General features: G+C 37.5%; 1 protein-coding gene and 2 long non-coding RNA genes across 3 annotated transcripts in view; all 3 read right to left on the bottom strand.

The window, feature by feature from the left end:
- Nucleotides 1-2,595: 2,595 nt before the first annotated feature.
- LOC124262515 lies at nucleotides 2,596-5,698 on the bottom strand. Its single transcript, XR_006894616.1, has 3 exons — nucleotides 3,795-5,698; nucleotides 3,181-3,226; nucleotides 2,596-3,135 (listed from the first exon to the last, which is right to left on the bottom strand). It is a non-coding gene; the product is annotated as an uncharacterized LOC124262515 (long non-coding RNA).
- LOC124262522 lies at nucleotides 3,437-3,691 on the bottom strand. The gene is made up of 3 exons (XR_006894620.1): nucleotides 3,679-3,691; nucleotides 3,572-3,604; nucleotides 3,437-3,507 (listed from the first exon to the last, which is right to left on the bottom strand). It is a non-coding gene; the product is annotated as an uncharacterized LOC124262522 (long non-coding RNA).
- A 364-nt stretch (nucleotides 5,699-6,062) lies between the features above and the next one.
- Nucleotides 6,063-13,054, bottom strand: part of LOC124262485 (uncharacterized protein KIAA0513-like) — a 102,860-nt gene continuing 95,868 nt past the window's right edge. The window contains 3 exon segments of the mRNA XM_046696994.1: nucleotides 6,063-7,193; nucleotides 7,648-7,742; nucleotides 8,105-8,173. Of these exon segments, the coding sequence (XP_046552950.1) occupies nucleotides 7,144-7,193; nucleotides 7,648-7,742; nucleotides 8,105-8,173 (214 nt within the window). The 3' untranslated portion in view covers nucleotides 6,063-7,143.

Here is a 13,054-nt window from a genome sequence, read left to right as displayed (position 1 = left end):
ACAAATTCATAACATGTTATGAATGGAATATTCATTTTCTAAATCCATATACAATCACAGTTCTCAAATAATATCCCCCAAAATGGAATATCCCCTACTTTGTTTGAGTAGCGTATATCCTGGAGTTGATGTTTCCCTACCTTGCCTGTATGTTACAAACAGGCTGCTGTGATAGATTAGATATGCTGACTATTGTGTAAATCAACAGTCACTCATCTGAATCACAACTGTCAGTAGAGGAAGGACAAGAAACATGTTTGATTTCAGCTTTATTAGTCTTATATTCTACAGCAAGTTATTGCAGCTGGCTGCTGGCGGTGTGAATCTCCATGTAACAAGGCAAGTCGCAGCTTGCACAACATCAACACTAACAACAGTAACTGTACACAACTAGCAACATTCTCAGTGTAGTACTGTCTTGGGGAGGGGAGGGTCGCTAGGGCTGGGGCTACGTATACTGAGGGGCAGCCATGCACTTGGCAACTGTCATGTCCATCTGCAGCCAGGTACTCCACGTATCTACCGACACGTTTGTCTTGTTGGTTTACTGAATGTTTGGAAGAGTTAGAAAACACCAATTTTGGCAATATCTAGACTCTAATCATAAATCAATCCAAATATTCATGCAAACAGTGTTTTCTTGTTGGAAGAAAACTAGAATAACCATGAATTGCTGATCTTGGAATTCAGTTAGACCAGTCACATATTTAGCCAACACACATACTTTTCATGAGATTGGCCCCAGCTCAGGCTCCCCAGCCCTAGGAGGAGAAATATCTATTGACATGTCTTAGACTTACAGTTCTCTTTAAATACAAAGTGGTAGGCTAAAGATGTCTTTTGAGTTTCATTTCCTCAAAACAAAGGGGCATTCTTGTTGTACAGTGATGTTAAATTAAGCCTTTGTTAACCACTTGCCAATATACCAACCATATGGGTTATCTGTGTGAACCACTTGCCAATATACCAACCATATGGGTTATCTGTGTGAACCACTAGCCAATATACCAACCATATGGGTTATCTGTGTGAACCACTTGCCAATATACCAACCATATGGGTTATCTGTGTGAACCACTAGCCAATATAACAACCATATGGGTTATCTGTGTGAACCACTAGTCAATATACCAACCAGATGGGTTATCTGTGTGAACCACTAGTCAATATAACAACCATATGGGTTATCTGTGTGAACCACTAGCCAATATAACAACCATATGGGTTATCTGTGTGAACCACTAGCCAATATAACAACCATATGGGTTATCTGTGTGAACCACTAGCCAATATAACAACCATATGGGTTATCTGTGTGAACCACTAGCCAATATAACAACCATATGGGTTATTTGTGTGAACCACTAGTCAATATAACAACCATATGGGTTATCTGTGTGAACCACTAGCCAATATAACTATATGTATAAAATAAGGGGCCGTAACAACCATATGGGTTACCTTGCAGAGACAATGAGCCATTTTACAATTATCATTATCAATTATTATCATTTCAGTGCAAGGGCACCAGTCCACCCCAGTCTGACCTCTCCCTAATGTGAAGGCATATTTGTGAAAAGATAATGAACCCATATTTGAAAGTGGAATAAACTTATTTCAGGCAGTGGAATGGAATGAAATGGTATTGGCCCTTTATTACTTAAGCTGCCCTTCCCAGAGCCTTGAGTACCGGAAAGTTGTAGTGACACATAAATTTCTTCATCAATGTTACCTTTGTTGTTTCTGTATATGGGGATCCTAATTAGTTAAAGTATATGATGCAGTTTGCCACTCTGACAACAGTAAACAAGAATGCCCTAAGACTGGTCCAGTATGTTTACAAGCACATCTGCATTGTGGGGTTAGGATTTAGCTTACAAAGAAAAGTGAATGTTGAGCTGAATGCAGCTAATATATGAATGATAAGACTCAATGCTCCAAGTATCAACAATGTGCTTAACACACAAAACATAAGAAGCATATGACAACAAAATAGGAGAACATGTTCACTCAACAAATATCACTAAACTTGTATAAATACAGGCATATGTAATAACACAATAAGAAAACCTTCAGTGCCATAAATGGCAAGTAACAAATGATCATACCAGTAAAATCCAGAATACCAGTAACAGGAGTAACAATATCATTAACAGATTTCACATCAGTTGCTTTGTGTCAACACAAGGGAGAAATATACCAGTGTCCGCTGGTCAACTTATCTCATCAACACAGTAGCATGTCAGCTGAAACCAACTGCATGTTAACTGACACCAGTCAACAGCATGTCAACTGACACCAACTGCTTGTTAACTGACACCAACTGCTTGTCAACTGACACAACTGCAAGTCAACTGACACAACATGTTAATTTACATAACACCATGTCAACAGAAACCAACTGCATGTTAACTGACACCAGTCAACAGTATGTCAACTGACACCAACTGCTTGTTAACTGACACCAACTGCTTGTCAACTGACACAACTGCAAGTCAACTGACACAACAGCATGTTAATTTACATAACACCATGTCAACTGAAACCAACAGCATGTTCACTGACACAACTGCTTGTTAAGTAACACAACAGCATGTCAACTGACACCAACTGCTTGTCAACTGACACAACTGCAAGTCAACTGACACAACAGCATGTTAATTTACATAACAGCATGTTAACTGAAACCAACAGCATGTTAACTGACACAACACCATGTCAGAAAGATACCATAACAACGAACAGCACTTCAAATGCAGCCATGAGTACGTCCAATCCATATCTGTTGCATGTCAAATTCAACCAACAGCATGTCAACTGGAATCAACAATATGTCAACTGCTGTCAGGCAGACAGTGTTTAATTTCTAGCACATCAATTGCATAATCTGTAAAGATCATCAGAGCTACAGAGTTAACAGGGCATGCCAAACCTTTGTCTGGCAATTACTCCTAGATGGACAGACCTGTGTCTGGCGGGTAATACCAGATGGACAGACCTGTATCTGGTGGTTAATACAGACCTGTATCTACCAGATGGACAGACCTGTGTCTGGCGGGTAATACCAGATGGACAGACCTGTATCTACCAGATGGACAGACCTGTATCTGGTGGTTAATACAGACCTGTATCTACCTGATGGACAGACCTATCTGGTGGTTAATACAGACCTGTATCTACCAGATGGACAGACCTGTGTCTGGCGGGTAATACCAGATGGACAGACCTGTATCTACCAGATGGACAGACCTGTATCTGGTGGTTAATACAGACCTGTATCTACCAGATGGACAGACCTGTATCTGGTGGTTAATACAGACCTGTATCTACCAGATGGACAGACCTGTATCTGGTGGTAATACAGACCTGTATCTACCAGATGGACAGACCTGTATCTACCAGATGGACAGACCTGTATCTGGTGGGTTAATACAGACCTGTATCTACCAGATGGACAGACCTGTATCTGGTGGTTAATACAGACCTGTATCTACCAGATGGACAGACCTGTATCTACCAGATGGACAGACCTGTATCTGAAGACAGACCTGTATCTACCAGATGGACAGACCTGTATCTGGCGGGTAATACCAGATGGACAGACCTGTATCTGTACGGGTTAATATCTACCAGATGGACAGACCTGTATCTACCAGATACAGACCTGTATCTACAGACCTGTATCTACCAGATGGACAGACCTGTATCTACCAGATGGACAGACCTGTATCTACCAGATGGACAGACCTGTATCTGATGGTTAATACAGACCTGTATATACCAGATGGACAGACCTGTATCTGACGGTTAATACCAGATGGACAAATCTGTGTCTTGCAGCTGATATCAGATAGACAAACCGGCCCTGCACAGGGAATGCCAGCTAGTGGTAAATGCTAGAACATTTTGAGGTGTGCTCTCCAGTTGATAACATTAATTGTTCACAGTAAAAACCCAACAAGAAGACATTTGGAGGTCGCATTTTGACAACCCAAGTAGGGTTTTAACTTTGGTATTGAGAAGTCCAAGTCAACATTAAACATTCAACCCATTACTTTGATAAGACGAAGAATCCTGATTTGTGGCACTGTGTTAATTCTATAGCTCTAATGTGGTCTAGGTACATGAAATGTCTATATATGCTCAAATCACAGTATCTGTCTAGTAATGTCTATATATGCTCAAATCACAGTGTCTGTCTAGTAATGTCTATATATGCTCAAATCACAGTATTAGTTCTAGTAGTTTCTATATGTGCTCAAATCACAGTATCGGTCTAGTAGTGTCTATATATATATATATATGCTCACATCAAAGTATTAGTTCTAAGAACATTATTTGTACATGCTCTGTACAATGTCACATTAACAACTCTTTTTAAGTTAAAAATGGCAGTTTGTCACTATGCAAGCGGAACTCTCAATTTACAAGCCACCTATGCAAGCCTGCCACCTGGCTGATGCTGATCTAGGTCCAGCACCACTGTGTGTACAACACAGACAAACTACCATGTTCTAAACTGCTGGAAAAACTAACGCACAAACAATCATCAACTTAATATACATATGCTCCATGATTGGTATTAAAGGTTAACTGACAAACAGTCTTTATGACAAAAAGGGAAAGTTGTTTCTGAGAAAAGTCATTTTGGAGCCTGGACGTCTGACGTGGTTACAAATATCGACATCAAGCCAAAGGGAGACTACTCAAAGAGATTAACTATGTGAAGTTCAAGATGATGAAGGAAGCTGTCTCCATAACGCCCTGTTTGTCTCCTCACTTCAGAATAGTTCAGATTTTGTACACACAGCTCAGCATAGAGGCACCCTACCTTCGCGTAGGCCAATTAATTTTACTGCAATCTGTGATCAACAAGCCACAGTACACAAGTAATTGTCAAGGTCTTATCAGGGCTATAGTGGAGAAGACATTCAGAAAGTACTTCCATTTCAAAGAGCACAGGATACTCATGATCACTGATATCACAATGAATCTGATGCCTAAACTCTAGCCTAAACATACTTCAATAATAATATCACTGTCCCAACGACACATACAAGTTTAAGTACACAGGTTTGTGAATATGTGACTAATTTCTTTCATACAAGAGTAAAATACTAAACTATATTGTACTATTTGTATGTCGTTCAAAATCTACTCAATACTATCTACTTTCACGATTGTCCTAATCCAAGTGTGAATGAGACTGCTATATCCCTATGTTGTAAGCTATGTACACCGTGGAACAAGTCAACAATGAGGCTGGACATGATGCACTACCCACACAAGGGGGTAATTCAATATTTGGCTGACAAAGTGAACATATTATGGTTGCGCTACACAATGTGTGAACATCTCCCTGTCACATCATCAATTTGTGGAAACAATGGTAACAAATAAGAAGAAAGTGAATGTAATGAAACAAGTCCTTCCACATGTGGATTGCTCATCACGGCAACTGGGATCTCCATGAGGTGCCTGGGCATCCCTTGTTCTGTGTTTTTCGTCACCCCAGGAGTACTTCACTTCATGATGGATTTCCCTCCCATTGCTCAGTGTCGGTACAGCTCGTGTTCTTGTCACGTGGACTCTCTCACAATTAGGGCTGGGACGGGTAGGAAAAATGGAATCGAGTACCCGCATGTACTTACCCCAATCGGAATCGAGTACCCGGAAAAGTAAGGAATACAGCGCTTCTGTCAACTTTCTGAATATTCAATCACGATTTGACAGAAATTATTATAGAAAACTTATAAGGGTGGCAATAAGACATTAAAAATTACCTCAAGCTATATAATTTACGTCTGTTTAACCAATATAAAGAGTAACACCATTACTTACATTGCTCGTTAAAATAAACTTTTCGTTCCTACTGTTACTTTAACTTGACTACTCACTGCTCATTCGCAGATAAATTACAGTCGTTAATAATAACCTCCATTAATCGGACATTACCAATGATGTAAATGTGTTTTACGTCAATAATGAAAATTGCAAGTTATTATCTGCCCTTGTCATTACATAGTTCTCTCCCTTTCCAGGTACTCGATTCCTAGAAATAATACTCGATTCCATCTGTACCCGACCCGGATTCGAGTACCCGTGTACCCGTCCCAGCCCTACTCACAATCATATACACATACTTCTACTTCAGCAGATGTGTGCTTGAATGTTAGATCCACACAGTACATTCTAAACAAAATATTCTTTTTAAAACCTGAAACATAAATCCCTTTTACCAGACACTCTTGCCATATGGAACAATGTTACAAGCAAATCTACAAATATTTATACTGTACAAATAAATGTGAAATATGAAACTGCCATTCCTTAAGGTGTACACACCCAACAAACGTAAACAGTAGAAGTAAATGGTGTTCTAATAAATATATGATTCAGCTATACAAATGACCCCTTAAGTGTCCCTCTTGCCTTCTGTCAGCATATATCAATGAAAACAAACAACCCTGACACCCAACATCCATCAAACACCATCAACCATTTTCTACAAAATGACAAAACGAAGGCAATCTTCATATGCTTCCTGCTTCACCCAGTCAACAACACTGAACAGGGTTTAAGATGGGACATGGATGGTTCATGTGACTGAGGGAATGGCTATAACTCGTACTTTGAATAAAAGCAAGTTAAATTGTTTCAGTCATGGAGAACATAGACTGAGGCATGTTAACATAACATAAATAGGAAAATATACCTCCTCCTCCTCCTCCTCCTCATCATCATCATCATCATCATCATCATGAATCAAAATGATAAGTTTCCTCCTGTCAGTTTGTAGATAATTGACAAATCAACAAACCAAAGCCATCTACAGGTTTTCATTCAAATCAACCCGGTTGGGTCACCAGCCATCAATCTAACACTGGACTTGTACAGTGTCAGCCAGGATCAGTAGCTACCTTAATCAAATTTGAAATCTGGGCAATTTCAGAAACATAAATGTTTGAACAGATGTCACGGACAAATTAATATTGAAGTGTTCCCTGTGCAGCCTATGTCCATGCTCCTGCAAGTATGGTCACTCCGGTGGTGTGGCGCCCTCTCATCCCTGTACAACCTGCTCACTGCTAATCTATGCACTAGTTTCTAAGGTATTCCTACACAGGCCGTATCACACAAATGTCAATGCTCTTTTGATTTTTCCACATTATCCCGCAGCATCTGTACTTGCTCTGGAAAAAAATAACGTAAGTAAGTAATGATCAAAACCACAAACCCATATATGTTCCATATATACTGTTCCATGCTTCCTGCAAGTCAAAAGCAGGAACCTCACTGGTGTTGGTCATTAACACAAATGGAAACATTCTACCAACTAGTTACAACTGAGAAAATATCAATTTGACATTTAACTGAATTCAAACATTACTGACACTTTAAACATTTTTTAAGTCCAATCACTTCCACAGAAAATTGGATTTTTCCAAATTTTAATGTGTTTTCAAGGTAGATTAATTTTCTGGAAAAAATGCCTACATAGCTGGACCAATCTTAATCATTTTGAATGCAATTTAAGCAGAAACAAATTCCTTTGAACAAATATCAGAGTTTGCACATCAACCTTGAGATAAACTCTTGTCTGGGTTCAACCTATTGAATGTGGTTGCAACCTCATCACACACTCACCTTCCCGGAGATTGGCTATTATAGACTGTTTCCGAACAAACTCCAGGCATAAATCTTTGCTGAGTCCAAAAGCTCTCATGTTGCAGGTGAATGTTCTGTAACATAATTGTCAACTCAGAAATTGATACATCTATATATACTGAACAGCAAAAGAAAAGCAAGTTTCGATAAAAATGAAATCGCATAAAGTAAGCATTTACGTTTATGTCTTCTATTTAAAAACTTGACAAAAAAAAAAGAGATGCGTTTCTTGTGCTGTTCATTATAAAGACATATTCATTATACCAGTACACATCCTGGTTCAAATTTCAGTTACTTCATTATCTGCCCATGATGTGACAGGCTGCCACATGGCCTTATCCATACTTCTCAAGTCAGGATAGCACGACGAGGATAGCAGGATACCCTGCAGGAAAATGTTTCCAAGATGACTCAAAAAAGAAGATGAAACATTTACCCAAGTTGACCAAATGTGATATTTTCTTGAAAGTGCCGGTCATCAGTTCTGGCATCTTTTGGAGCCTCTCTGAAACACAGCCAATATAATTCTCAGATCCATGTCAAACACAGGACCAATTAGGTCTTGAAACAGACACTTTATATTGTATGCAGTTCTAAATGGGCCTATCATAAAGATGATCCTTTTGCACCCACATGAATTGTCAAATTTGGAGGTTAATAATTTATATAATTTTTCTTGAACTTCGTCAAATAATTAGTTGTATTTTGCCCTTTAATTAAACTATATAACAGCTGTGACTCATGATGGTGTGTGACAGGAGTGTAGGACGTTTCCCCATCAGGACAATTCCCCACTAGGACAATTCCCCACATTTCCCCATCTTGACATTTCCCCACACCTGTGTTGTAACCAGTAGGACGATTCCCCACACCCATCACAAATTTGTAGTACAATAGATGCGATGGGATTATGTAATCTGTGCATGATGTGTATTCACTTATTAGAGGCGATGGAATTAACTAATCTGTGCATGATGTGTATTCACTTATTAGAGGCGATGGAATTAACTAATCTGTGCATGATGTGTATTCACTTATTAGAGGCGATGGAATTAACTAATCTGTGCATTATGTGTATTCACTTATTAGAGGCGATGGAATTAACTAATCTGTGCATTATGTGTATTCACTTATTAGAGGCGATGGAATTAACTAATCTGTGCATTATGTGTATTCACTTATTAGAGGCGATGGAATTAACTAATCTGTGCATTATGTGTATTCACTTATTAGAGGCGATGGAATTAACTAATCTGTGCATTATGTGTATTCACTTATTAGAGGCAATGGAATTAACTAATCTGTGCATTATGTGTATTCACTTATTAGAGGCGATGGAATTAACTAATCTGTGCATTATGTGTATTCACTTATTAGAGGCAATGGAATTAACTAATCTGTGCATGATGTGTATTCACTTATTAGAGGCAATGGAATTAACTAATCTGTGCATTATGTGTATTCACTTATTAGAGGCAATGGAATTAACTAATCTGTGCATTATGTGTATTCACTTATTAGAGGCAATGGAATTAACTAATCTGTGCATTATGTGTATTCACTTATTAGAGGCGATGGAATTAACTAATCTGTGCATTATGTGTATTCACTTATTAGAGGCAATGGAATTAACTAATCTGTGCATTATGTGTATTCACTTATTAGAGGCAATGGAATTAACTAATCTGTGCATTATGTGTATTCACTTATTAGAGGCAATGGAATTAACTAATCTGTGCATTATGTGTATTCACTTATTAGAGGCAATGGAATTAACTAATCTGTGCATGATGTGTATTCACTTATTAGAGGCAATGGAATTAACTAATCTGTGCATGATGTGTATTCACTTATTAGAGGCAATGGAATTAACTAATCTGTGCATTATGTGTATTCACTTATTAGAGGCAATGGAATTAACTAATCTGTGCATTCACTTATGTGTATTAACTAATCTGTTAGTATTCACTTATTAGAGGCAATGGAATTAACTAATCTGTGCATTATGTGTATTCACTTATTAGAGGCGATGGAATTAACTAATCTGTGCATTATGTGTATTCACGATTATTAACTAATCTGTGCAGATGTGTATGTATTCACTTATTAGAGGATGGAATTAACTAATCTGTGCATGATGTGTATTCACTTATTAGAGGCGATGGAATTAACTAATCTGTGCATTATGTGTATTCACTTATTAGAGGCGATGGAATTAACTAATCTGTGCATTATGTGTATTCACTTATTAGAGGCGATGGAATTAACTAATCTGTGCATTATGTGTATTCACTTATTAGAGGCGATGGAATTAACTAATCTGTGCATTATGTGTATTCACTTATTAGAGGCGATGGAATTAACTAATCTGTGCATTATGTGTATTCACTTATTAGAGATGGAATTTAACTAATCTGTGCATTATGTGTATTCACTTATTAGAGGCGATGGAATTAACTAATCTGTGCATTATGTGTATTCACTTATTAGAGGCAATGGAATTAACTAATCTGTGCATTATGTGTATTCACTTATTAGAGGCTGATGGAATTAACTAATCTGTGCATTATGTGTATTCACTTATTAGAGGCAATGGAATTAACTAATCTGTGCATTATGTGTATTCACTTATTAGAGGCAATGGAATTAACTAATCTGTGCATTATGTGTATTCACTTATTAGAGGCAATGGAATTAACTAATCTGTGCATTATGTGTATTCACTTATTAGAGGCAATGGAATTAACTAATCTGTGCATTATGTGTATTCACTTATTAGAGGCAATGGAATTAACTAATCTGTGCATTATGTGTATTCACTTATTAGAGGCAATGGAATTAACTAATCTGTGCATTATGTGTATTCACTTATTAGAGGCAATGGAATTAACTAATCTGTGCATTATGTGTATTCACTTATTAGAGGCAATGGAATTAACTAATCTGTGCATTATGTGTATTCACTTATTAGAGGCAATGGAATTAACTAATCTGTGCATTATGTGTATTCACTTATTAGAGGCAATGGAATTAACTAATCTGTGCATTATGTGTATTCACTTATTAGAGGCAATGGAATTAACTAATCTGTGCATGATGTGTATTCACTTATTAGAGGCAATGGAATTAACTAATCTGTGCATTATGTGTATTCACTTATTAGAGGCGATGGAATTAACTAATCTGTGCATTATGTGTATTCACTTATTAGAGGCAATGGAATTAACTAATCTGTGCATTATGTGTATTCACTTATTAGAGGCGATGGAATTAACTAATCTGTGCATTATGTGTATTCACTTATTAGAGGCAATGGAATTAACTAATCTGTGCATTATGTGTATTCACTTATTAGAGGCAATGGAATTAACTAATCTGTGCATTATGTGTATTCACTTATTAGAGGCAAATGGAATTAACTAATCTGTGCATTATGTGTATTCACTTATTAGAGGATGGAATTAACTAATCTGTGCATTATGTGTATTCACTTATTAGAGGCGATGGAATTAACTAATCTGTGCATTATGTGTATTCACTTATTAATGGAATTAACTAATCTGTGCATTATGTGTATTCACTTATAGGAGGCTTATGGAATTAACTAATCTGTGCATTATGTGTATTCACTTATTAGAGGCAATGGAATTAACTAATCTGTGCATTATGTGTATTCACTTATTAGAGGATGGAATTAACTAATCTGTGCATTATGTGTATTCACTTATTAGAGGAGGATGGATTAACTAATCTGTGCATTATGTGTATTCATTTATTAGAGCTGTGATGGAATTAACTAATCTGTGCATTATGTGTATTCACTTATTAGAGGCGATGGAATTAACTAATCTGTGCATTATGTGTATTCACTTCATTAGAGGCAATGGAATTAACTAATCTGTGAGGTATTCACTTATTAGAGGCGATGGAATTAACTAATCTGTGCATTATGTGTATTCACTTATTAGAGGTGATGGAATTAACTAATCTGTGCATTATGTGTATTCACTTATTAGAGGCAATGGAATTAACTAATCTGTGCATTATGTGTATTTATTAGAGGCTATGGAATTAACTAATCTGTGCATTATGTAACTTATTAGAGGCTAATCTGTGCATTATGTGTATTCACTTATTAGAGGCAATGGAATTAACTAATCTGTGCATTATGTGTATTCACTTATTAGAGGCAATGGAATTAACTAATCTGTGCATTATGTGTATTCACTTATTAGAGGCGATGGAATTAACTAATCTGTGCATGATGTGTATTCACTTATTAGAGGCGATGGAATTAACTAATCTGTGCATTATGTGTATTCACTTGTTAGGGATGTGTGAAGCCCATTTCTGGTGTCCCCCGACGGGATGTTGCTGGAATATTGCTAAAAGCGGCGTAAATTTATCCGTACACCATGTTACAGTACAGAGGCATCTGCCTTCAGCTTCCAGTCTGCCCATGTCGAAGAACTGACATAAAAGCTTTCTGAATTGGATGGTCAGCCTGCTGACTTGGTTGACACATGTCATTGTATCCCAATTGTGTATGTCAATCACTGCATCGTCTGGTCCAAATTTGATTATTTACAGACCACACTCATATACCTGGAAATGTTCTGAATGCGGCTTTAAACAACAAACAAGTAAAACCAAACTTGGTTAACCCTTATGAATTAAAAAAATGTTGTGATGAACATTGCCGTAAAACTGGATCGCCATTGTGGATTGGATCCTATCCAGGTAAGGATAACTTCCCTTTGATTTCTTTAAAAAAATTAATCTAAGGGGGTCTGTAACACATCACCAAGTGAAATAGGAAATGGCTAACACAACCCTGAGGGAATGTATACACCTATAATTATAGGTCCTATGATGAGACTAAAGTTGTTGCTGTATCTCAATTCAATACTCAAGGCTGTGGGGTAGCCTAGTGGTTAAAGCGTTTGCTCATCACACCGAAGACCCGAGTTCGATTCCCCACATGGGTACAATTTGTGAAGCCCATTTCTGGTGGCCCCGTTTATCCGAACCTCAGATATCCGGAAAACTCGCCTTCCGAATGAAAATTTCTCAAAACGAATTCACATTGTTGTAAAATTACTCACTTATCCAGAAATCCAGTTTCTGTAACTGGATGGTCATTTTCACATACAAAATGCAAAATTATATGCCTTTTTTCTCATATATCCGGATGGCTGAGCACCTGTCAGTATGTTTACACACGCATTTTACAGAGTGGCCTTGTGTGCCCTAACATAAAAGAAGTCGGTAGTCTTTGAAGCGTGAGAGGATTAATTTAGTGTCCGAGTGCTTTAACGTTATAATAGTTCAAGGCGAAAGTGTGCTTTATTACACTATACATGGTGGTAGAGCGAACTGTATTTCT

Source organism: Haliotis rubra, unplaced genomic scaffold (assembly GCF_003918875.1).
Source record: "Haliotis rubra isolate DU_JTF1 unplaced genomic scaffold, ASM391887v1 Scf12, whole genome shotgun sequence".
NCBI lineage: Eukaryota > Metazoa > Mollusca > Gastropoda > Lepetellida > Haliotidae > Haliotis > Haliotis rubra.
The sequence above is the reverse complement of the archived record's forward strand: the minus strand, read 5'-3'. Positions and strand labels throughout refer to the sequence as shown.